The sequence below is a fragment of the Dendrobates tinctorius genome, unplaced genomic scaffold (assembly GCF_039654945.1).
Source record: "Dendrobates tinctorius isolate UK_male_01 unplaced genomic scaffold, ASM3965494v1 ptg000121l, whole genome shotgun sequence".
Lineage (NCBI taxonomy): Eukaryota > Metazoa > Chordata > Amphibia > Anura > Dendrobatidae > Dendrobates > Dendrobates tinctorius.
This window is the reverse complement of record NW_027361789.1, coordinates 102,793-128,443: the sequence shown is the minus strand read 5'-3', so window position 1 is coordinate 128,443 and position 25,651 is coordinate 102,793. Positions and strand designations below refer to the sequence as shown.

Sequence of the window (25,651 nt, the reverse complement as noted above, 5' to 3'; positions counted from 1 at the left end):
GTACTGCCTGATTTTTTTCTTCGGACAGCACATCGACCCATTGGATGTGTCCTAAAATTCGGATCAGAAATAGATATGCTCTGAGTCTCACAGATCTCATTCTCGGATCCATGATTTTCAAAGATATGTGAATGGATCTGTAAAACTCTGAGCCCGTGTGCTTTCCGATAAAAACATCTATCAGCTCATGAACATTTCACATGAATGTGACCTAAGCGAGGCCATTTTACAAATAACAGAAATACTCCAAGTCACATAGTATAAAGAATAAATAATTACAACCAGGTACTTACTTACCACTGATGTCTCGTCTGATTAGAGACGTTTTTTGTTGTTTGTTCTCCATCTGGTCAGATCTTCACGTTGACATCTCCCAGCCACGACTTGTCTTGTCACGATGATCACCGCAGCACTAAAAATAACAAAGTCACATATATTCTATACATACAGTACGTTTGTCTCCCGAATAAAAATTCCCCCGCACTGCACCTTTGAATACAGATATGTACCCCACCATTAATATAATTAGCCACACACCATTCAAATAATATAAACTGAGAAGCCAGAGCTGTTCTTCCCATTAACTATAATCTCTGCCTCCCAATAATTATATATTATTCAGTCTTTGTGACTCTCCCCCCCAATTCATTTGAATGGTATGTACACACATTGCATTTTAGTTGCGGAAAATAAGCAACGTTTTACAGTACAAGCAAAGTGAATGAGATGCCTGAAGTCTCATACACACATTGTTTATTTTTCTATATTGCTTCATTGGGGGACACAGGTAACCATGGGTGTATGCTGCTGTCGCTATGAGGCTGACACTAGGATAAAAAAAGGAAAATATCTCCTCCTCAGCAGTATACAACCACCGACAGGCACAAAGTACCTCAGTTTAAGCTTAGTGTCTGTAGGATGCAGACCTGGATCTGTTCCAGGTCTCCATTTTCCTTTTCAGGTTCCGTGTGTGTTTTTAATAATCCTTTCCTTTTTTCTTCCAGGTTCCTTTCTCTTAGGGTAACAGGGTGTAATTTCTCACCCTGTTTTCCCGTACTTATGCGACCGAGAGAGCAGTGTGGTGTCACCCACATCGCCTACTCTTGGGCTCGCAAGGCAGGACCTAATCCCCTGTCACCTTTAGGAGTGCTTCAGGGTGATTCCTGGTGGCGAGTCAATGCCTTTTCCCCACCCCAACCCCTCTCCTCGGAGAGAACTGTGAGGAAGATGGTGGTCACCAGCGGTGGCCTTCCCCCTTCTTGTTAGGGGTTGACTCAGTCTTCTGCACCATCTGGAGATGGTGCGGGAAGGAGTATTCCTGATTCCAGTGACCCTCACCCACCTGAAGGCTCCTGATGTTATCATCGCTGCAGAGGGGCCAGGACTTGCGCACAGGTATGTCTCTCTCCTTTCCCACTGCAGCTGCAGGCATCATCCCCGGGAACACTGTCCCTTCATCACAATGGGACAGGGCGGCATTAGTAGAAGGGAACAGCCATTTCTCCCATGGCTGGGCTCAGTGCTTGTGGACACACCCTCTCTTTTTGCTGGCCGCACCCCTTCCCGGTTTTCTTGGCCAGTCACTGTCTTGTGTTTGAATTGCGCGTTCTTTTTATCCAATGGAAGGTCTCTTTCTTCCTCTTCTTCATAGTCTGGCCAGGTCCCCCGCAGCGTGCACTTTTTTGGTGCTTTTTTCTGTTCCTATCATGGAGGTTCTCCTTCCTGGCTGTTCACGCCCCCGGCGTGTCAGGCATTGGGATTCTGATTTTCTCTTTTACTGGCCGGCAGACTGCCATCGGACGTGCGATGACATATATAAGCTCCTGTATACCGCCATATCCTGCGCTCTCTGCAGACCTGCGAATGCTCTGCTCACAGGCGGATACAGCCATCCACAGTTTTTTCTGCTGGTCGTCACTGGCATAGGGTAGGTTCTGCTCTTTTTAACTTGGCTACAGCAGTATTCCCACGGCTCGACTTATGCCCAACCCTAGAGAGGCTTCTTTTTGCCCCTTTAAGCCCACTGTAATTCATTTCACCTGTGCCCTCTGCAGAAGAAAGTGGTCTTCAGACCAGTCTTCCCCTTTCTGCCTGTCCTGCAGTCCTTCCACCATATGTGTCCCACGGGAGCCCCCTAACGCCCGGGACGAAAGCACACCCCTCCCTCCGGAGTGGGCTGTTGCCATGTCACAGTCTATCTCCGACCTGACAAAAGTATCACAGTCCCTGGTCCAGGTCCTGGAGTGACTTCCACATTTGTCTACTGCCACCAGTGCTCCGAATGCCTCTCACGGTGATTCGCAAGCACGTGACCACGACCTTCGTAGGGACAAATCGGGTACAAAGCAAAGGAAGCGGGCTCTTTCCAGTTCCTCCTCCAGTTCTCCGGGTCCCTCTGCATCCTCCAGGATGTATTCCCCCACCCCATGCCCCCTCCTTGGAGGCAGCTTTTGGGTCTGATGTGGATTCCCAGTCTGAGTCCGATACGGACCAGACCTCAAAAATGCAGGATATGGTCAATAGCCTTATCTCGGTAATTACCCAAACTCTGAACCTAAAGGAGGACGAGGCGCCTGTTTAGGAGCACTCCTTTTCCTTCAAACGGATAAAACGTCCTTCCCAGAATTTCCCCAGTCACAGGGAATTTGAAGTGGTTATGTCTAAACACTGGGAACACCCTGAAAAGCGCTTCCCGGGAAAGAAGCAGCAAGATATTCTCTATCCCTTTAGCCCAGACCTCAGTAGATGGGCGGAGTCCCCTATTGTGGACCTGCCGGTTTCTCGCCTGTCTTCCAAGACAGTCTTGTCTCAATCGGATGGTGCATCTCTTAAGGATTCTACGGATAGACAGATTGAATCCTTGGCTAAGTCAGCCTTTGAAGCAGCTGGCGCCTCCTTCTTCCCCATTTTTGCCTCCATCTGGGTGGCAAAGTCCATGTCTGCTTGGGCAAGAATGCTTCGTCAGGGTATCCTAGCGGCAGCCTCTCCGGACGAGCTGCCTGATATGGCAGACCAGATTGCCCATGCCGGCAAATATCTTCTGACCGCCTCCTTAGATGCGGCTAGTTGTTCCGCCAGGGCTACCAGCAACATCGTTGCTATACGCCGCATTCTCTGGTTGAAAGCGTGGAATGCAGATCCACCGTCAAAAAAGTCCCTCACTAGCCTTGCCTTCCAAGGCTCTAGAATTTTGGGTCCAAATTGGATCAAATAATTTCCGATGCTACCTGCGGGAAAAGCACCTCGCTTTCCCAGTCCAAGCCTAAACGTCCCTTTAATAGGAAAAGGTTGCTTCAATTTCGCTCCTTTCGGCCCTTCTCTGCTTCAGGGACACCCTCCCAGCAGCACTGCTCTTCCACTCAAGGGGAATGGAAGAAGCCATCTTTCAAACCAGCTCCTCACTGGCAACTAATAGGTTGCTCTTCCAAGCCTTCAGGATTCCGTGCCAACAGGTTCTCGGCATGACTGGTCACCCCCACCCGGGAATCTATAAAGGGTGGAAGGCTGGCTTCTTCTCTTCCGGTAAGCATTGTTGTCGGTGGTCGTTCGATGCCTGGGTCAGAGAGGTAGTGATGTCCGCTTACAAAATCGACTCCCCCCCCCTCCCCCCAGAAGACGTTTCCTTCTGTATCGCCCGCCAAGGCTCCCGTCTCAGGAGCAAGGGATTCTTCAGGCCGTCTCTTCCCTAATACGCACAGGAGTAATCATACCAGTTCCCAGGAATGAACATTTTTCAGGGGTCATCTCCAATCTTTTCGTAGTCCCGAAGAAAGACGGATCGTTCCGTCCAATCCTGGACCTCAAGCGATTGAACCATCATGTTCGGATCCGTCATTTCAAGATGGAGTCCCTACGTTCGGTAATCGCCTCCATTGAACCGGGATAATTTCTTTGCTCTGTTCCTGTTTGTGTTCAGCATCAGAGATTCCTTTGGTTTGTGATCGAGGAGGACCACTATCAATTCATGGCTCTTCCCTTTGGCCTGGCCTCTGCCCCCAGAGTATTCATGAAGGTCATGGCAGCGGTCACGGCCATCCTTCGCTCCAAGGGGATTCTTGTAATTCCTTACTTGGATGATCTTCTGATTAAGAGGCCGTCCCACCGAGACTGCGATCAAAGTCTTCAGATCACCTTGGACACTCTTGTCCATCTTGGCTGGATAGTCAACAGGGAGAAGTCCTCCCTGACCCCAGCATCTGGTCTTTCTGGGCATGAGGTTTGACACGGCTCAAGCCCGTTTCTTCCTTCCAAAGGATAAGTTTCTTTCTCTCTACCAGGGTATCCGCACTCTAAAGCGACCAGCCCCTCTCCCCATACGGTCCTGCATGAGAGTTTTGGGGGAAGATGATTGCCGCCATGGAAGTCGTTCCTTTTGACCAGTTGCATATCCTTCCGCTTCAGCTGGCCCTTTTGTCCCTGTGCTTCTGCCTCAAGGTGAGGTAGTCCCTGACCTGGTGTACGCTATCCGCATCAGTCCTGCATGAAAAGTCCTTCCTTCCTCTCCAGTGGTAGGTCATCACCACCGACACCAGTCTCCTTGGTTGGGGAGCGGTCTTTCTTCAACACACAGTGCAGAATCGCTGGAATGCCCAAGAATATGCTCTCCCCATCCATCTTCTGGAGATCAGGGCAATTTTCCTTGCCCTTCGCCACTGGCAGACCCTCCTTGCAGGCCAGCCGGTCCGCATACAATCGACTTACATAAACCATCAAGGCGGGACTCACAGCATACAGGTGATGGCAGAGGTAACAAGGATTCTGCGATAGGAGAAGCGTCACGTTCTTGCCATATCAGCTGTACACATTCCGGGGGTGGAAAATTGGGCAGCTGATTTTCTGAGCCATCAGGGTCTCGCATCAGGCGAGTGGTCTCATAATCCCGCCGTTTTTGACCAGATATGCCAGAGATGAGACATCGACCTGATGACATCTCGGATGACCCACAAGGTTCCTCAGTTTGTAGCCAGGTCCTGGGACCCACTGCCCATCCGTTGCGATGCCCTAATGTTCCCGTGGTCCCAATTCCAGCTGCCTTATATTTTTCTGACTCTCCCCTTGATTCCAAGAGTTATTAAAAAAGATAAAGCCGGAAAGAATTCCCATAATCCCGGTAGCTCCGGACTGGCCAAGAAGGACCTGGTTCGCGGAGCTGGTGAACATGCTTATGGACGTTCCCTGGAGGCTTCCAAACCGTCCAGATCTTCTCTCGCAAGGTCCCCTCTTCCACCAGAGTTCACGGTCTCTGAGTTTAACGACATGGCCTTTGATGCCACAGTCTTGAGGGAGGCTGGTTTTTCCCATCAGGTCATTCAGACCATGATTACCAGCATCCTCGCGTATCTAGCACAAATACTGGAAGGCCTTCTTTCGGTGGTGTGAGGACAACAATTTGGTCCTTATGTCCTTTTCCATCCTGAGTTTTCTACAAGAGGGTCATGACTCTGGTCTGTCACTCAATACCCTTAAGATGCAAGTTTCCGCTCTGTCAATTCTTTTCCAACGAAATCTGGCTTCTCATTCCCAGGTAAAGAATTTTATTCAAGGAGTCGTCCACCTGGCATCTCCTTGTCGTCCTTCGATAGATCCACGAGATCTTAACCTTGTCCTTGGCATTCTCCAGTGCGCTCCTTTTGAGCCCAGTCAAGACATTCCGTCTTCTCTCCTGTCATGGAAGTTGCTTTCTTAGTTGCCATTACGTCCATCAGGAGAGTTTCTGGGTTTGCGGCATTGTCCTGCCATTCTCCGTTCCCGATTCTACATCAGGACAAGGGAGTTCTCAGACCCATTCCGTCCTTTTTACCTAAGGTGGTCTCTTCATTTCACATTAATGAAGAAATCGTCCTTCCTTTTCTATGTCCCTCCCCAGTCCATCCTCTAGAGACGTCCCTCCACAAGTTGGTTCTGGTCAGCGCTATCCAAGTCTACCTTTCAAGGACTGCTTCCTTTCGCCACTCTGATACCCTAATTGTCATCTCTGAAGGTCGTCATAAGGGGCTCCCAGCTTCTAAGTCCTCTATTGCCCGTTGGATTTGTTCAGCAATATTGGAGGCATACAGTGTTCAGGACAAACAGCCTCCTCTGGGGGTAAAGGCCCACTCCACTTGGGCAGTGGGGGGCCTCCTGGGCAGTTCGTCACCAGGCCTCAGGTTTACAGATTCGCAAAGTTTTACAGGGTTCATACCCATGCCTCATCTGATGCAGGCCTGGGAAGGAAGGTGCTGCAGGCGGCGGTTACTCATCGGCCGACCTAAGTCTGTTTTTGTCTGCGTTCTTTCTGTTACCACCCTTGGGATTGCTTTGGGACATCCCATGGTTACCCGTGTCCCCCAGTGAAGCAATAAAGAAAGAGGGATTTTTGGTACTCACGGTAAAATCTTTCTTGTTGCCTTCATTTGGGACACAGCACCCTACCTATCTTTTGGTACCTCTTTTGGGCCTACATGCCTTTGTTGTTGGGTTGATACATATGTTGAGTTTTTGAGTTGTTTTTTTTTGGTTGCTTCTACTGCTTTAACACTATCTGAGGTACTTTGTGCCTGTCGGTGGGTGTATACTGCTGAGGAGGAGCTATTTTGCTTTTTTTGCCTAGTGTCAGCCTCCTAGCGACAGCAGCATATACCCATGGTTACCTGTGTTCCCCAATGAAGGCTCCAAGAAAGAGATTTTACGGTGAGTACCAAAAATCCCTCTTTTCCTTTCAGATTTGCAGCAGATTAAAATCTGAATGATGTCAATTCTTGCAATGTTTTTAACTCATAGTAATGAGTGGGGTAAAATGCGCAACAAAAACGCATGTAAAAAAAAAAAAAAAGTCAAAATCATGCATGTATTTTATGCAGCGCTTTTCCTGCCAACACATCAGGATTTGCAGCAGAATTTTCTGCTGCAAATCCTGAACATGTGCACATGTTTTATTCCCTGTCCTGTGCGCCTCCCTAGCCCCCACATACAAATTCATTATAAGGCCCTGATAGCGTCATAATGAATTAGGGGGGTGGGAGAAGATGTTATCAGGGTCTTAAAATAAAATTGAGGGTGGGAGAGGATGCCATCAGGTAATAATCAGGCTTCCGTTAGCCTCTTAGCAACCGCTGATACGCATTAAAACGGCAGTCGCTAAGGGTACTTATTCACTCATTGCCGTTTTAAAACCGCTATTGAGAATAAGGTTGTAGCGCCCCTCAGAGTCTGAAAATCTCTGTGGTCTTGGCTATTGGGAGTAGCTGAGACCCCGAAGAACATGATCAGGACAGGAGTTTCTGGTCCGTTTCCCGATCATGTAATCGCCGTTATTCAATGAATAACAGCGATCACAAAAAAAGTGTGCTCATTGTTAAAATCATTCCTCTCTTATGACATGATACACATGTTAGAGAAAAATGTTGCCCCCCTAGACCCTCTGATACCTCCTCCTTCCCCGGGCCCTCCTAACCTGTCCCCAGCCCAGCATCATCTTCCTGAAAAAAAAAATGGCGGCGCATGCGCAGTGTGCCCACCAGGTCTGCCGGTCGGTGCCTGGCAACAATAGGAAATGCTTCCTATTGGTTCCTTTTGCTTTTGATCACTGTGCTAGACCCTATTGCAGTGATCAAAAGAGAAAATATAGTTAATCAAATCCTCCTTTGTTATATATATATAATTTTTTTTCCATTCTTTGCAGTGAGGGTTGGGTTTGGGTTAGTGTTAGGATTGGGGTTAGAGTTGTGTTAGGGTTGTGGGTAGACTTAGTTTTTTTTTTCTCACAAGTAAAAAAATGATGATATGACGGCTAGTGTTGAGCGCAAGTGCTCGCTACTCGAGTTTGCATCTGGTGCTCCGGTATGCGAAAACAGGTGGGGCAGGAACTCAATCATGTCACTCAAGCACCTGCGATATTCGATGCATATTCGAGTACCCGATGCAAACTGGAGTAGCGAGCACTTGCATTCAAACACTAATGACGACATATTCAATATGATGACCTAATGTCGTACCTGTGGATTCAAAATGCTCACTATACCCCGGGATAAAATCCTTGAGGGGTGTGGTTTCCAAAATGGGGTCTCCACTGTCCACTAATTATTCCAGCAAATTTTATATTCAAAAGTCAAATGGCACTACCTCCCTTCCGAGCCCTGCCATGTACCCAAACAGTAGATTTCCTTCACAAATAAGGTATCAGCATGCTGAGGGAAAATTACACAACAAATTTTGGGGTCCATTTTCTCTTGTAACCCTTGTGAAAATAAAAAAGTTTGGGTCTAAAGTAGACTTTTTGTAAAAAAAATTAAATGTTAGTTTTTTCCTTCCATATTGCTTCAATTCCTGTGAAGCACCTGAAGAGGTAATAAACTTCTTGAATGTGATTTTGAAGCAATTTGAGTGTTTTCTCTCGCATAGGCCTCTCACAGTCACATCAAATGGGATGTGGTCCCTAGAAGAAATGGTTTCGTAAATTTTGTTGGAAAAATGAGAAATCGCTGGTCCACTTTTAACCCTTATAATGTCCTAACAATAAAAAATTATGTTTCAAAAATTGTGCCGATTGTAAAGTAGACATGTGGGAAATGTTATTTAACCCCTTTCCTACAATGAACGTAATATTCCGTCCATGTGACCTGGGACCTAAGTCCCATGGACGGAATGTTACGTCATAGCGATCAGCGGCGCCCACGTGGTGAGCGCCGCTGATCGCGGACGGGTGTCAGCTGATTATCACAGCTGACACCCGGCGCAATGTGTCAGGGCCGATCACGGACCGCCCCCGACATGTTAACCCCTTGCACGCCGCAATCAAACACAATTGCTGTGTACCGGGGGTTAAAGGGAAGCATCGGCAGGGAGGGGGCTCCCTCCGTGCTTCCCTAAGCCCCTCACAGCAGCGCAATGTGCAGCGCTGCTGCGGGGGGCTCCATACCTGCAGGTCCCCGAATCTAAGATGGCGACGGGGACCTTCGGGGGCCTGCAGGGAGCTGGCTTCCTCATGCCTGCATAGCGCAGGCAAGGAGGAAGCCTTGTGCAGTGCCTGTGACAGATCGCTGATCTGTCACAGTGATCTGTTATGTGACAGATCAGCGATCTGTCACAGGACAGTTATGTCCCCCCTGGGACAATGTAATAAAGTTAAAAAAAAAGTGTAAAAATAATTTTAAGAAAATCGCTAAATTAAAAAAAAAAAATATTCCCTAATAAATTCATTTTTTGGAAATAAAAAAAACAAAACAATAAAAGTACACATATTTGCTATAGACGTGTCCGTAACAACCCGCCCTATAAAACTGTCCCGTTAGTTAACCCCTTTAGCGAACCCCTTAAAAAATAAAAATAAAAAACGAAGCAAAATATAATGATTTATTTTCATACCGCCGAACAAAAAGTGCAATAACGCGCGATCAAAAAGACGCATATAAATTGCCATGGTACCGCTGCAAACGTCATCTTGTCCCGCAAAAAACGAGCCACCAAACAGCGTCATCAGTGAAAAAATAAAAAGTTATAGCTCACAGAATAAAGCGATGCAAAAATAATTATTTTTTATATAAAATTGTTTTCATTGCATAAAAGCGCCAAAACATAAAAAAACGACCTAAATGAGGTATCGCTGTAATCGTACTGACCCGAAGAATAAAAGCGCTTTATCAATTTTACCGCAGGCGGAACGGTGTAAGCGCACCCCCCAAAAGAAATTCATGAAAAGCTGGTTTTTGTTCATTCTGCGTCCCAAAAATTGGAATAAAAAGCGATCAAAAGATGTCACATGCCCGAAAATGATACCAATAAAAACGTCAACTCGTCCCGCAAAAAATAAGACCTCACATGACTCTGTGGGTCAAAATATGGAAAAATTATAGCTCTCAATATGTGGTGATGCGAAAACTATTTTTACAATAAAAAGCGTCTTTTAGCGTGTAACAGCTGCCAAACATAAAAACCGCCATAAATAGTAAATCAAACCCCCCGTTATCACCCCCTTAGGCCTGTTTCACACTTGCTTTTTTTTGCAGCGCGTTTTTCCCGCAAAAAAACGCATTGAAAAACGCATACAAAAGCATACAACTGCTGCGTTTTTTTCAAGCATTTTTATGAGCATGCATGAAAAAAACGCAGCGTTTTTATGCGTTTGTATGCGTTTTTAGTGCGTTTTTACCTCGTTTGCATTTTTTTCCAACATTAGGTGGCCCCTCACACTAACCCAAACCATGACTTTACTAACCCTAACCCTGACCCTAACCCTAACCCTGACCCTAACCCTTAACCAAACCATACTTAACCCTAACCCTGACCCTAACCCTTAACCAAACCATACTTAACCCTAACCCAAACCCTAACTAACCTTAACCCTAACCCTGACCCTAACCCTAACCCTGACCCTAACCCTAACCCTAAACCAAACCATACTTAACCCTGACCCTAACCCTGACCCTAACCCTGACCCTAACCCTAACCCTAACCCTTAGCCAAACCATACTTAACCCTAACCCTGACCCTAACCCTTAACCAAACCATACTTAACCTTAACCCTAACCCTGACCCTAACCCTAACCCTTAACCAAACCATACTTAACCCTAACCCTGACCCTAACCCTTAACCAAACCATACTTAACCTTAACCCTAACCCTGACCCTAACCCTGACCGTAACCCTTAACCAAACCATACTTAACCCTAACCCTAACCCTGACCCTAACCCTTAACCAAACCATACTTAACCCTAACCCTGACCCTAACCCTAACCCTAAACCCCCTTAACTAACCCTAACTTTACCCAAACCCCTAAATTCCATTGTCTAAACTAATGGTAAAAAAAAAAACGCATGTGCAAAAAAACGCATACATAAGCATGCCAATGCGCACATATGCTCACCATAGACTTATAATGGGTGTCTTGCTGTAAAAAAACGCATTGCGCGCGCATGCGTTTTTTTGAGGCAAATCGGACGCACAAAAAATGCAACAAGTTGCATTTTGTGCGCCCGAGCGCATATCGCAAAAAAACGCATGCGCGGTAAAACGCGTACAAACGCATGTGTATGCGCACATAAGTGCATCCCATGCAAAGTATAGGAAAAAAAAACGCATGCGCTATTTAGCGCTAAATTACCGCGGAAAAAAAATGCAAATGTGAAACCAGCCTAAGGCATGCGCATGCGCGGTAAAACGCGTACAAACGCATGTGTATGCGCACATAAGCGCATCCCATGCAAAGTATAGGAAAAAAAAACGCATGCGCTATTTAGCGCTAAATTACCGCGGAAAAAAACGCAAATGTGAAACCAGCCTAAGGCTGGTTTCACATTTGCGTTTTTTTTCGCGGTAATTTAGCGCTAAATAGCGCATGCGTTTTTTTCCTATACTTTGCATGGGATGCGCTTATGTGCGCATACACATGCGTTTGTACGCGTTTTACCGCGCATGCGTTTTTTTGCGGTATGCGCTCGGGCGCACAAAATGCAACTTGTTGCATTTTTTGTGCGTCCGATTTGCCTCAAAAAAACGCATGCGCGCGCAATGCGTTTTTTTACAGCAAGACACCCATTATAAGTCTATGGTGAGCATATGTGCGCATTGGCATGCTTATGTATGCGTTTTTTTGCACATGCGTTTTTTTTTTACCATTAGTTTAGACAATGGAATTTAGGGGTTTGGGTAAAGTTAGGGTTAGTTAAGGGGGTTTAGGGTTAGGGTTAGGGTCAGGGTTAAGTATGGTTTGGTTAAGGGTTAGGGTCAGGGTTAGGGTTAGGGTCAGGGTTAGGGTTAAGTATGGTTTGGTTAAGGGTTAGGGTCAGGGTTAGGGTTAGGGTCAGGGTTAGGGTTAAGGTTAAGTATGGTTTGGTTAAGGGTTAGGGTCAGGGTTAGGGTTAAGTATGGTTTGGTTAAGGGTTAGGGTTAGGGTCAGGGTTAGGGTTAAGTATGGTTTGGTTAAGGGTTAGGGTCAGGGTTAGGGTTAAGTATGGTTTGGTTAAGGGTTAGGGTTAGGGTCAGGGTTAGGGTTAGGGTCAGGGTTAGGGTTAGGGTCAGGGTTAGGGTCAGGGTTAAGTATGGTTTGGTTAAGGGTTAGGGTTAGGGTTAGGGTCAGGGTTAGGGTTAAGGTTATTTAGGGTTTGGGTTAGGGTTAAGTATGGTTTGGTTAAGGGTTAGGGTCAGGGTTAGGGTTAAGTATGGTTTGGTTAAGGGTTAGGGTTAGGGTCAGGGTTAGGGTTAGGGTTAGTAAAGTCATGGTTTGGGTTAGTGTGAGGGGCCACCTAATGTTGGAAAAAAACGCAAACGTGGTAAAAACGCACTAAAAACGCATACAAACGCATAAAAACGCTGCGTTTTTTTCATGCATGCTCATAAAAATGCTTGAAAAAAACGCAGCAGTTGTATGCTTTTGTATGCGTTTTTCAATGCGTTTTTTTGCGGGAAAAACGCGCTGCAAAAAAAAGCAAGTGTGAAACAGGCCTTAGTTAGGGAAAAATAATAAAATAAAAAAATGTATTTATTTCCATTTTCCCATTAGGGTTAGGGCTGAGATTAGGGTTAGGGGTGTGTTGGGGTTAGGGTTGGAGTTAGAATTGGGGGGTTTCCACTGTTTGGGCACATCAGGTGCTCTCCAAATGCAACATGGCGTCTGAAGTCAATTCCAGCCAATTCTGCGTTGAAAAAGTCAAATGGTGCTCCTTCCCTTCCAAGCTCTGCCATGCGCCCAAACAGTGTTTTACCCCCACATATAGGGTATCAGCCTACTCAGGACAAATTGCAAAACAACTTTTGGGGTCCAATTTCTCCTGTTACCCTTAGGAAAATAAAAAATTGGGGCAAAAATATCATTTTTGTGGAAAAAAATGATTTTTTTATTTTCACGCCCAGGCGTTATAAACTTTTGTGAAGCACTTGGGGATTCAAAGTGCTCACCACACATCTAGATAAGTTCCGTGGGGGGTCTAGTTTCCAAAATGGGGTCACTTGTGGGGAGTTTCAATAGTTTAGGTACATCAGGGGCTCTCCAAACGCACATGACACCCGCAGACCATTCCATCAAAGTCTGCATTCCAAAACGTCACTACTTCCCTTCCGAGCCCCGACGTGTGCTCATACAGTAGTTTTCTCCCACATATGAGGTATCAGCGTACTCAGGACAAATTGGACAACAACTTTTGGGGTCCAATTTCTCCTGTTACCCTTGGGAAAATAAAAAAATTGGGGACTAAATGATCATGTTTGTGGGAAAAAATACGATTTTTTTATTTTCATGCCCGAGCATTATAAACTTCTGTGAAGCACTTGAGGGTTCAAAGTGCTCACCACACATCTAGCTAAGTTCCTTAGGGGTCTAGTTTCCAAAATAGTGTCACTTAGGGGGGTTTCCACTGTTTAGGTACATTAGGGGCTCTCCAAAGGCAATATGACACCCGCAGAGCATTCCATCAATATCTGCATTCCAAAACGTCACTACTTCCCTTCCGAGCCCCGACGTGTGCCCATACAGTAGTTTTCTCCCACATATGCGGTATCAGCGTACTCGGAACAAATTGGACAACAACTTCTGGGGTCCAATTTCTCCTGGTACCCTTGGAAAAATAAAAAATTGGTGACTAAAAGATCATGTTTGTGGAAAAAATACGATTTTTTTATTTTCACGCCCGGGCGTTATAAACTTCTCTGAAGCACTGGGGGGTTCAAAGTGCTCACCACACATTTAGATAAGTTCCTTGGGGGGTCTAGTTTCCAAAATGGTGTCATTTGTGGGGGGGGTTTTACTGTTTTGATACATCAGGGGCTTTCCAAACGCGACATGGTGTCCGATCTCAATTCCAGCCAAAAACGTCAAATGGCGCTGCTTCCCTTCCGAGCTCTGCCATGCGCCCAAATAGTGGTTTACCCCCACATGTGGGGTATCAGCGTACTCAGGACAAATTGCACAATAACTTTTAGGTCCTGTTATCCTTGGAAAAATAAGAATTGAGGGTGAAAAGATCATTTTTGTGGAAAAAATATGATTTTTTAATTGTTCGGCTGTACGTTATAAACTTCTGTGAAGCCCGTGGCGGTTCAAAGTTCTCACCACATATCTAGATAAGTTCCTTGGGGGGTCTAGTTTCCAAAATGGGGTCACTTGTGGGAGGTTTCCACTGGTTAGGTACATCAGGGGCTCTCCAAACGTGACATGGCGTCCGATCTGAATTCTAGCCAATTTTGCATTGAAAAAGTCAAACGGCGCTCCTTCCCTTCTGAGCTCTGCCATGCGCCGAAACAGTGGTTGCCCCCCACATATCAGGTATCAGCGTACTCAGGACAAACTGCACAATAACTTTTGCAGTCTAACTTCTCCTGTTACCCTTGGTAAAATAAAAAAAATTGAACCTGAAGTATTTTTTTGTGAAAAAAAGTTAAATGTTCATTTTTTTTTAAATATTCAAAAAATTCCTGTGAAGCACCTGAAGGGTTAATAAACTTCTTGAATGTGGTTTTGAGCACCTTAAGGGGTACAGTTTTTGGAATGGTGTCACTTTTGAGTATTTTCTATCATATAGACCCCTCAAAGTTGCTTCAAATGTGATGTGGTCCGTAAAAATAAAATGGTGTTGCAAAAATGAGAAATCGCTGGTCAACTTTTAACCCTTATAACTTCCTAACAAAAAAAAATTTGGGTTCCAAAATTGTGCTGATGTAAAGTAACCATGTGGGAAATGTTACTTTTTAAGATTTTTGTGTGCCATATCTCTGTGATTTAAGGGCATAAAAATTCAAAGTTGGAAAATTGCGAAATTTTCGCCAAATTTCAGTTTTTTCACAAATAAACACAAGTTATTTGAATGAAATTTTACCATTAACATGAAGTACAATATGTGACGAGAAAACAATGTCAGAATCACCGAGATCCATGGAAGCGTTTCAGAGTTATTACCTCATAAAGGGACAGTGGTCAGAATTGTAAAAATTGGCCTGGGAGTTAACGTGCAAACCACCCTTGGTAGTGAACGGGTTAATAACTTTTTTGTGTAACAAATGTATTTGATTTAAGAGCATAAGAATTAATCAGTGGGATACATTGTTCCAGAGTTACAACCTCATAAAGTGAGTGACACTTGTCAGAATTGTAAAATTTGGCTTGGTCATTATAGTCAAAATTGGCTTCGTCATTAAGGGGTTAATACTGTCACGCATACTTTGCCCCTTCCTGGGATAATATCTCCCAACCAGGCCTTGTTCTTGGTATAATGTAACCCATCATGGTCCCCTTCCTGGAATAATGTGCCCCTTTCTGGGATAATGTGCCCCATCCTGGTCTCCTTCCTGGGGTAATGTGCCTTTTTGGGGTAATGTGTCCCGTCCTGGTCCCTTTCCCGGGGTAATCTGTCCTATCCTGGTCCCCTTCCTGGGGTAATGTGCCCCATCCTGCTCCCATTCCTGGGTAATGTGCCCCATTCTGGTCCCCTTCCTGGGGTAATGTGCCCCATCCTGGTCCCCTTCCTGTGGTAATGTGACCCTTCCTGGGATAATGTGCCGCATCCTGGTCCCTTTCCAGAGGTAATGTGCCCTTTCCTGGGGTTATGCCTTAGTCACGTGTATGCCGACGTCAGCTGTCGACCTCTGATTGGCTGGCTGCATGTATTGTAGTACAGGAAACTGTTTCCTGTGCCCACAACACATTTAATTTCAGCTGAATATGTGTCCAAAGAAATTAGCAAAGATATAACTTAGACCAATCACCTTGTCCAGGGCTGCACTTATAATTATGATTTTTTCTGAAGTGCTTCAGCATTTTGGAGTGTAAAGTAGATGTTTAAAGGCAGAAACCGGTTCTTGATTTATGTTGCTCGTGTTTCGGACGCAATTAATCATGTGGGCAGGTTCCCTTTAAGTACTCCTAGCTAGCTCAAAATGAACCAATAGAGCTTTTGTTTTAGGGAGAAGAGCCTATGACTGCAGAAGATGTGCATCCGATGTCCTGCACGCTAAGAAGACTCGCAGCTTTTCACAAGTAAGACATTTACAAAGCTCTCTCACAAATTGCATGCATTGCTTCAGTGCTAAGTCCTGCAGTTAAGCAAATTATTGATGCAACATTTTTAAAATAAAGGTCTCATCCACTGCTGGACAACTTCTGCTTAATCAATTGTTTAAATAAAACCAATGGATACTAACTTCCAACAGCGGCACCGTTCCAGTGATGTCAGTGTCACTGCTCCTGGAGAGTGCCACAGGTTTACATAGAGGAGCCAGAAGACCATGGTGTCCAACTTCTCCTACTCCTGCATTGATTAGAAGCACTTCAACTTTCATTTGGCAGTGCAGGAGTTGATCTATTCAGTTGAGAGCTCCTGGAAGCTTTCCCTCCTTAAAGGGAATCTGTCACCCCTTTTTTTGAGATATCGTATAATGATATCATTCAATTGTGTGTCACATAAGGATTCTCTTAGTACTTTTGCTTCCCCCTGACCCCGCACCTTTCATGCATAAATACCTTTTTTATATCGGTTCAGATGTATGTAAACTGTCGCTGTCCGGTCCGCTGGGTGGGGCTTATTCAACTGCTCCCCCCTCCCTGTCTTGCTCTACGCATTTCTTCTTGTGTAGAGCAAGACAGGGAGGGGGGAACAGTTGAATAAGCCCCGCCCATCGGACCGGACCGCGGCAGTTTACATACATCTGAACCGATATAAAAAAGGTATTTATGCATGAAAGGTGCGGGGTCAGGGGGAAGCAAAAGTACTAAGAGAATCCTTATGTGACACACAATTGAATGATATCATTATATGATATCTCAAAAAAGGGGTGACAGATTCCCTTTAAGGCTCTCAGCTGTGCACTGTTAGCCACTCTCATCTCCTTTATGATCTGGACCCTGGCTAGCTCTCATTATCAGAACTAGCTTATGATGCATGACTGGAGATTTTGGTTGGTGGTTGTTATTTGAGAAGGCGTTTGGTGGATTTATCTTTGACTGTTGCTAGGTTTTGGGTGTGTGCTAATTCCCCTTCTCCTATTTTGGTTTTACCCCATCCTCCATTCCCTCGGTGTTTATCTCTGTTTTTTATGTGTGTATATTTGTATGATTGGTATTTTCCTTTATCCCTGTTCATATTAAATGTTAGTCTGGTTGGTGTATTACAGTATACTACTACTCCCCTCCTCCCCGGGTGGGGGAAGGGTATAGGCTGAGGGAAGATTTTGAAGACAAGACAAGGTACATGGCCCTGGTGTCTTCACCATCAGAAGTAATCTGGGGAACAGGGCGAGCTAGGGCGCCCCTAGCTTTAGGGACAGGGAAGGATCCCCTGGTCCCGGGACACCCAACAACAGAGTCGTGACAGAGAGTGTCATGACTTGTTGTGTCACATTCTAGTTGCAGCCAATGAATGGCTGCTCTATGGCCGCAGCTCATCATTATTTCATTAGGATAATTGCTCTGATGAAAGAGTAAAAGCTGCTGCTGATGAGCATCTTCTCATTGGCTGCAGCTGGCATGTGACCCAATAAGTCATGTCACTCTTCAGGAGCAACGGCGCCGAAATCGATGGATGGAAGTAAGTGTCCATCCTGAATTGATTAGGCAGTGTTGCCAAGTAGTAGACAATCCTTTTTAATTCTTCGATGTATAAAAAGTAATAATCTGAAATTACTTCTGTAGAGGTTTAAAGTATCCCTGCAGAGTTCTATACTTATTTACACATTTATTCAACATTCAGATCCATTTTTTGTTTTGGTGGAATACTTTGTTCTATCTAGGTCATCCTCACAGAATGAATAGAGAAGATTTAGGTACCTTGTAAGAGAGAAGTAAAATCCATCCTGAACAAACAGAAGGTAAAATAGCACCTTCTACAGCAGTGACTAAGGCTGGTTTCACATTAGCGCTTTTTAAGCGCACGCACGGCCGGGGGTAGCTCCGCCCCCGAGCCGGCTCTCTGCCCGGCGTGCCCGCCCCTTGCTTGTAGCGCCGCCTCCTAGCGCACAGCGGCGCCTGCGATCGGCGCACCCTATCTTTAGCATAGGGTGCGCAGATCGTGCGCAGGCCGTGCGCTAGTTGCGCTTTGACCTGCGCTGCGCACTTTTGACGGTGCGCCGTGCGCGCCAAAATCCGAAAAGTTTGATTTTGGCGCGCACGGCGCACCGTCAAAAGTGCGCAGCGCAGGTCAAAGCGCAACTAGCGCACGGCCTGCGCACGATCTGCGCACCCTATGCTAAAGATAGGGTGCGCCGATCGCAGGCGCCGCTGTGCGCTAGGAGGCGGCGCTACAAGCAAGGGGCGGGCACGCCGGGCAGAGAGCCGGCTCGGGGGCGGAGCTACCCCCGGCCGTGCGTGCGCTTAAAAAGCGCTAATGTGAAACCAGCCTTAGTGACTCTAAGACGAAACAGAACCTTAAGTACACATTCAGTTCACACATTCTTATTTTCTATGACTTTTACTGTAGTTTTCCAAACTACAAAATAAAAGATTAGCAGCATCCACAAAAACTATAGAACAGTTGGCAGTAAAAAGAAATTGATTATCTGTGATAAATTGCAAGTTATCGTAAATTGTCTTAGACAAAAATATAAGTCCATGTATGAGAAAACATAGATTCCTTAAGTTGACACTTGAGAACGACAGTATAAGGTGGTGAATTTAAAACAAATGGCAAGGAAAAAGCCAACTCAGAACCATTATTCATTTCTCACTTCTAACCTCTCTCCAGATCTATTATTTTAGATTAATGCAGCAAGGTGCTTAGAGTGAGATAGTTCAAAATAAATTGATTTTTTTTTTTCCAAATCAGATTGAATATTTTACAAAAGTAGAACAAAAAGCACTGAATGCACCTGACAATTTGCCATTTCCAGAACCTTTGCCACTTGCGCTCTTTTCCATTCCCACCTTAGTTTGACATATTCACGTGTGATGTTGTCTTCCCTTTATATCATTTACAGTGCTCACAATCTCAGCGAGTGGGATCTGTATCAGAAGACGTCTGAACTCCTTACGTTTGATGCACAGCGACAACGCTTGCCAGCCGAGGTAAAGATATGGGTAATGCAGCTGTACATTAGCCATTATGTGTTCTGTGACATAATGTATAACGGGAAGTTGATGAAGAAATCCTTGGCTCCATGGCCATCATCTACATCAGTAGTTACATTTCAAATGACTATTGTGCTGCATCATTTTGACAAAATCTTTTTTATTTCCCAAACTAGGACAGTAGACCTATTTAAAGGGGTATTTCTCTCTAATTATGGTATGGCATATAAGTCTATGATATATCATAATATTATGCTTGAATCAGACCTCAAGACTCCGTATATATTAGCATACCGATGGACAGAGCTTACTCTCTGTATTCCTATACAGACCAAGTACAAGCTTAGATAGATGGTAACATGAGATACATGCTAACGCTAATATAGAGGTGAATACTTTAAAGCAGGGTTCCCCAACTCCAGTCCTCAAGGCCCACCATCAGATCGTGTTTTGAGGATTTCCTTTGTATTGCACAGGTGAAGCAATTATGATCTGTTGGTGGGCCTTGAGGACTGGAGTTGGGGAACCCTGCTTTAAAGGAGCCCTAGCTCTTAACTAGCACTGTGGCTTCTTTCTTGTGGGGTGGTCCCGGCAGTTGGATATCCAACATTCAGGAATTCATGGCAAATGCTAGCAATAGTCCACCACATTTTATACTGTTTAACTAATATATTATCTTCCATGTGTAGCTGATTTTGCCTGCTCTCCAGTGCACGTATTATGCCATTCTGTGGCTGTTATTACCAATCATAGAAGATCTGCATACTCAGGTACTTAGCTCCAATTTTTTCTATTGTTATCATTAATTTGTTTTATTATCTACCTAAGCTAGAATATATGTTTGTTGCATACTACAGTAAATGAAACCAAAGAAATACTGTTAACATGTTTGCGAAAAGGTAACTTCACCCTGTGGTCATTAACAAACATACCCTAGGACACAAAAACTAATTTAGCAAATACCCTGCAGTAAGCAGATAGTAATAGTACATGTAAGTAACGTAGGGTACTTACTACACTGTTCCAACCAAAAACATGCCAACGCCATATCACAGCAACAAGGTGTACCAAATCCGGACGGTACCATCTGTAATGTAAAACCTCTGTATGTGCCAGCGGGCCTCAGTAGAAGGGGCAGAGCATTTGGTGTTGAAGCATGGAAGATTTCTATACTAGAAGCATTGCTTTAAGGGGATAATGCTGTATATATGTAAATTGGTGGTGTACAGAGGCACCATAGACTGTAGTGCTTAGCTGTACAGAATATATCCACAAGAATCACAAAGGGAACTACTACACATTAAACAGGCCCTGAGCATACAGTTTTATTATTAAATCCGCCATATGGCTCAAAAAATATGGACCTATTTAGTTCAAATTTTTTTGGCCTTTACAAAGGGGCCTTGCTCATGGGATAACTATATAGCACAGCGTATGTGCACACGTTGCGGATTCCTGTGCGGAAATTTCCGCATCTTTTGGCAGAATCCGCAGGTCAAAATCTGTGCGTTTTTTATGCGGATTTCCTGCGGATTTTGTGTGGTTTGGCATGCGTTTTTATGCCTGTGGATTCCTATAATGGAATGGGTGTAAAAACGCTGCGGAATCCGCACAAAGAATTGACATGCTGTGGAAAATAAACCTCTTAGTTTCCGCGCTGATTTTTAAGCGGCATGTGTACAGCGTTTTTTTTCCTCCATAGAATAACATTATACTGTAAATCACTAGGAAATCTGCAGCGGATCCGCAGCGGCAGATCCGCAACGTGTGCACATACCCTAAGTCATGCCACCAGAGAATCCTGTGAACCATACCCTGTTGGTGAAGACCATTAGCACTATATTAAAAGGCCTACTACTGGAACCGAATGGGGGATTTAAAAACAACAAAATCAAACCGAATAATCAGGAGTGTGTGGGCGCAATGGGCCCACCTGAGTTGATGTGCATTAATGATTAATGGCGGGGTTTTTATATACTGTACACTCCTGGTAGAAAGGGCTTTATGCCAAGAAGCAAGCAACTGTTCTGTGGGATTTAACTATACTTTAGATGTGTCTAGGTGTCCGGCTTTATTCAGTTTCTCAGACACTTGGAATGTATAGGGGAGGTTCTGTGTAGAGGTGCTACGTGATAGATTTAGACCATAAAATGGGGACTGAGAAGACAAAATGGATCCTGATTTCCTACAAGTTCAGTGTGTATAAAATCAGCTAAAAATTGCCACTTTTCCCCTGGTGACAAATCCACTTTAACATTTTTCAAGATGTTACAGATTACCTTAGAGTAGAGTAATTGATGTGATTTTTTTTGCCATACATTATTTGCAAGTGTATTGTGAAATGGATCTCCGCTGCGGCCTCTGGCTGTAGAGTAACCCAACCTTGGCCGCTATGTATATGTAGAGAGAAGTAGAGCAGCGCTCCAGAGTCTTCCAGGTTTCCCTTAAATATAGACTAATAACTATTAAGGAGTTGTGGCGCCTGAACTTGCTCTACATATCAGTTGGCTGCTCCATGGGGCCTCATCCTTCAGGGAACACACATTTGGCTCTAGAAGTCTTTAGGAACAATCGAACAAGACAAAAACATTCTTTAAAATGACTCGGCGATAAGGCTATTCAATAATACCAGTCATAAACGTGAGCAAGAGAAGAACTTTTCAGAATATTTCCTTGCAATATCGCTTACACGGTTGTTTCAACATCACTACCAAATTTTTTTTCCCATAAGTATCCTTTTTTCCTAGCAGCAGTTAATGCAATAACATTTTTTTTCTCTGGCAAATTTCTAGGAGGAGCTTAGTTTCTATGCAACTCGGGTGAAACAGTTTTGTCAGCTGTGTAGAAAATACTTGGGTCATAAAGATCAATTTATAAGCGAGCAGGTGAGTGATGGTATATTAAGTGTGGCTGCGTAAACCCAGCCTAACTGCCTTTTTTAAAATTATTTTTTTTTTCTAGGCATTTCTTTCCCTGTGTGACCTCCTTATGCTACTACAGCATAGAGGAGGCAGGATGCTTGGATTTGTAGATGCAGCTATGGAGTCAGAGCTGCTCTCCTTTGTCCGTCAACACGTTTTCCAGAGTCAGGAAGAGAAAGGTGATTTATATAGAATTGTGTCAAAATATATTTAAATAACATCTACTGTATTTTAAAAGGCAGAATATCGAGAATGTAACGTTAATGCAGCGAACGGTACACCAAAACAGAGTTGGCCGGTGTTCCCAGTGTCAGCTACATGGTCATATATTACTTTTTACATACACATGTACATGGAAATTAATAAATTAAAGTGGATCTCTAGTTCAGAAAGTGGTTTACTTTTTATTTACCCTATCAAGGAATTCTGAGTTAATACAGGTGGTGAGTGATTCAGGATTCTGATACCTTGGCCGGGATGGAAAATAATCTGTCTATTGCAGAACTTCTTCCATACTCTGTTACACAGAGAGACTAATAATTTTAATGGGTAGTATGTAATGTTTTATTATCCCTCTGTACAGTTACTACCAGGTGTCCCTGCAGATAAGTGCTGATTACTGAGTGACACTTCGTGAACATCTTATTGTGAAGTGATATGAGTTGAGCAAAAAGATATGCAGAACTTGGCCTGGCAACCAAATCAGTTCTCTGTGGCAGCTGGATCGCGACAGTACGAACTTACTCGGCTGACACTATAGTGCCTGCATTGTGGAACTAGTAATCAGAGGATGAGGCCACGATGCTGGCATTCAAGTGCGGGCCAAGGAACTTCATACTGCTCTTGTCCGATTGCCAAGAAAAACTGACGGGGACAAAGTTGGCAGCCTAGTAATTGCATCCAGCACCCAAGATGTTAGCATTCAAGGTTGCTCTTCCCTGATCCGGCTTCCATGGGGTACCCGATATAGACAAAGTTGTTGGCCTAGTAATTGTAAGAGGAACCTGTTAAGATTTCTCCTATCAGTAGGGAATGCAGTGGACGTGGTGTACATGGACTTTTCAAAAGGTTTTGATACGGTGCCACACAAAAGGTTGATACATAAAATGAGAACAATGGGGATAGGGGAAAATATGTGTAGGTGGCTGGCTCAGGGATAGGAAACAAAGGGTGGTTATTAATGGAGCACACTCGGGCTGGGTCACTGTTAGCAGTGGGGTACCACAGGGGTCAGTTTTGGGCCCGCTTCTTTTTAACATATTTATTTATGACCTTGTAGGGGGCATAGAGAGTAGAATTTCAATATCTGCAGATGACACTAAACTCTGCAGGGTAATCAATACAGAGGAGGACAATTTTATATTACAGGAGGATTTATGTAAACTAGAAGCTTAGGCTGATAAATGGCAAATGAGCTTTAATGGGGATAAATGTGAGGTCATGCACTTGGGTAGAACGAATAAGATGTATAATTATGTGCTTAATTGTAAAACACTGGGCAAAACTGTCACTGAAAAAGACCTGGGTGTATGGGTGGACGACAAACTCACATTTAGTGGCCAGTGTCAGGCAGCTGCTGCAAAGGCAAATAAAATAATGGGATGCATTAAAAGAGGCATAGATGCTCATGAGGAGAACATAATTTTACCTCTATATAAGTCACTAGTGCGACCACACTTAGAATACTGTGTACAGTTCTGGTCTCCGGTGTATAAGAAAGACATAGCTGAACTGGAGCGGGTGCAGAGAAGAGCGACCAAGGTTATTAGGGAACTAGGGGGTCTGCAATACCAAGACAGGTTATTACACTTGGATTATTTAGTTTGGAGAATCGAAGGCTTAGGGGTGATCTTATTATAGTGTATAAATATATGCGGGGACAGTACAAAGACCTTTCTAATGATCTTTTTACTCTTAGACCTGTGACGGCGACAAGGGGGCATCCTCTACGTCTGGAGGAAAGAAGGTTTAAGCATACTCACAGACGCGGATTCTTTACTGTAAGAGCAGTGAGACTATGGAACTCTCTGCCATATGATGTTGTAATGAGTGATTCCCTACTAAAATTTAAGAAGGGACTGGATGCCTTTCTTGAAAAGTATAATATTACAGGGTATATACACTAGTTTCCTTAATATTGCGTTGATCCAGGAAGCTAGTCTGATTGCCGTATGTGGATTCGGGAAGGAATTTTTTTCCCCAATGTGAAGCTTACTGTTTGCCACATGGGTTTTTTTTGCCTTCCTCTGGATCAACATGTTAGGGCAGTTTAGGACAGGATATGGGTTGAACTAGATGGACTTAAAGTCTCCCTTCAACCTTAATAACTATGTTACTAGTGTGTCTAGATGCAGTGAATGACAATTCAGCTGTCCAATCAAAGATAGGGGCGTGCTCAGCTGTCAGTATTGTGATAGACAGCTGAGCTGTCCAAGAGGAATGCTGAGCTTTCAGTGTCTTGAGTGACAGTTTAATCATCCAATCAGGGCCAGGGCATGTCGGGGCTTCATCCATGTGTATCCTGTTTCAAGTAATTAGTAATTTAGTCAGCTCTCTGCCTTAGACTACTGCCAATTGTAGATTTACTCAAGAGGTTGTGTGTGTGGTCTGTGCTCCTAATCTTGTAATATGATCTTTGTTGCTTGACCTTGGATTTGCTTAGCCCTTTTTTGTGATCTGCTACCTTCTTGAATTCTGACCCAGGACTGTGACACTGTGACCTAGCTACGCCTTTGTCTCACCCCTCTGTCTGTGATGTACCCTCCTGGCTTTTGACCTCGGACCTCTTGACTACCCAGCTTCGCGGCTTGTCCGTGAGTAGTGACTAGTGTCACAAAACCCACTCGATACCAGCATTTAAGTGCTGGCCAAGGAAGGTCGCACTGTCCTGGATCAGCTGCCATGAGGTACTGATGTGGATGATGTGGAGGCTTAGTAATGATATGAGGTGCCAAGAACGCCAGCATTTATGTGCCGGCTGAAGAAGTTTGCATGGCTTTATTCCAGATGCCATAGAGTACTGATGAGGACACCCGGCCAAGGTCACGGAAATCTTTTAGTTTAACTCAGTTATGTGATCCTTCTAGTGATTATCCAAAGTGGATTGTCCTATGTATATGTATTGTATCCTATTTAATTTTGAAAGATACTTTTATGTTGATAACACATTTTCCAGTTTTACATATCCTTCTACCAAATAGATAGAGATAAATAAATACTGAAAATTGTGTCCAAATAATGACACTAGAAAACATGATCGCACATGCGCAGCGTGGCTCTTCTAGTGCACAGCATCTTTTGGGGGAGTCTTTGTAGTTTTCTCGGATAATGGAAAGGACAGCAGATCTTTTAGGTTTTAGTCACATTTAAGATGCCTGTATTTAGAACTTGTATAGGAAGGGTTACTGTGGATAAAACCATTGTCAGATCGGTGCCAGCAGCGGCACACAATGAGGGCAGTATCATGAGGCTAAATGCACTACTGCTGTGGGTTTAAAAATGAAATGTCATATAATTATCACTTGTTCGGTATTTATGTGTCGCTGCGGAGGAACTAACTGTCCTTTATTATTTTAAGACGCAGTTGTGCCTGAGACCAATGAGGACATGACCCTGGTTATTTTACATAGGAAGAGGATGCTGCTGGCTGTTTATTGCAAGCTAATAGCTTCCAGCGTAGTGGAAATGTCTGCAGTAGCAGAGATTTATAAGCAGTATATGAAGGTAAATTACAGCCCTCTGTCCAGCATTTCTTTCTTAGGTTACTA

At 44.4% G+C, this 25,651-nt stretch overlaps 1 protein-coding gene across 5 annotated transcripts in view; it reads left to right on the top strand.

Annotated features, from left to right (window-relative positions):
• Positions 1-25,651, top strand: part of LOC141046814 (cohesin subunit SA-2-like) — a 195,255-nt gene that overhangs the window by 150,913 nt on the left and 18,691 nt on the right. For 4 of the 5 annotated variants that reach the window (XR_012219668.1, XM_073541431.1, XM_073541429.1 and 1 more), the window contains 6 exons: positions 15,869-15,942; positions 18,873-18,960; positions 19,653-19,733; positions 21,756-21,848; positions 21,925-22,063; positions 25,462-25,607. Coding sequence is in view for 4 of the 5 variants with exons in the window: in XM_073541431.1 (XP_073397532.1) it covers positions 15,869-15,942; positions 18,873-18,960; positions 19,653-19,733; positions 21,756-21,848; positions 21,925-22,063; positions 25,462-25,607 (621 nt within the window). In the remaining variant the exon portion in view is untranslated. The remainder of the gene's footprint in view (positions 1-15,868; positions 15,943-18,872; positions 18,961-19,652; positions 19,734-21,755; positions 21,849-21,924; positions 22,064-25,461; positions 25,608-25,651) is intronic. The other variant, XM_073541430.1, reaches the window with a different exon arrangement.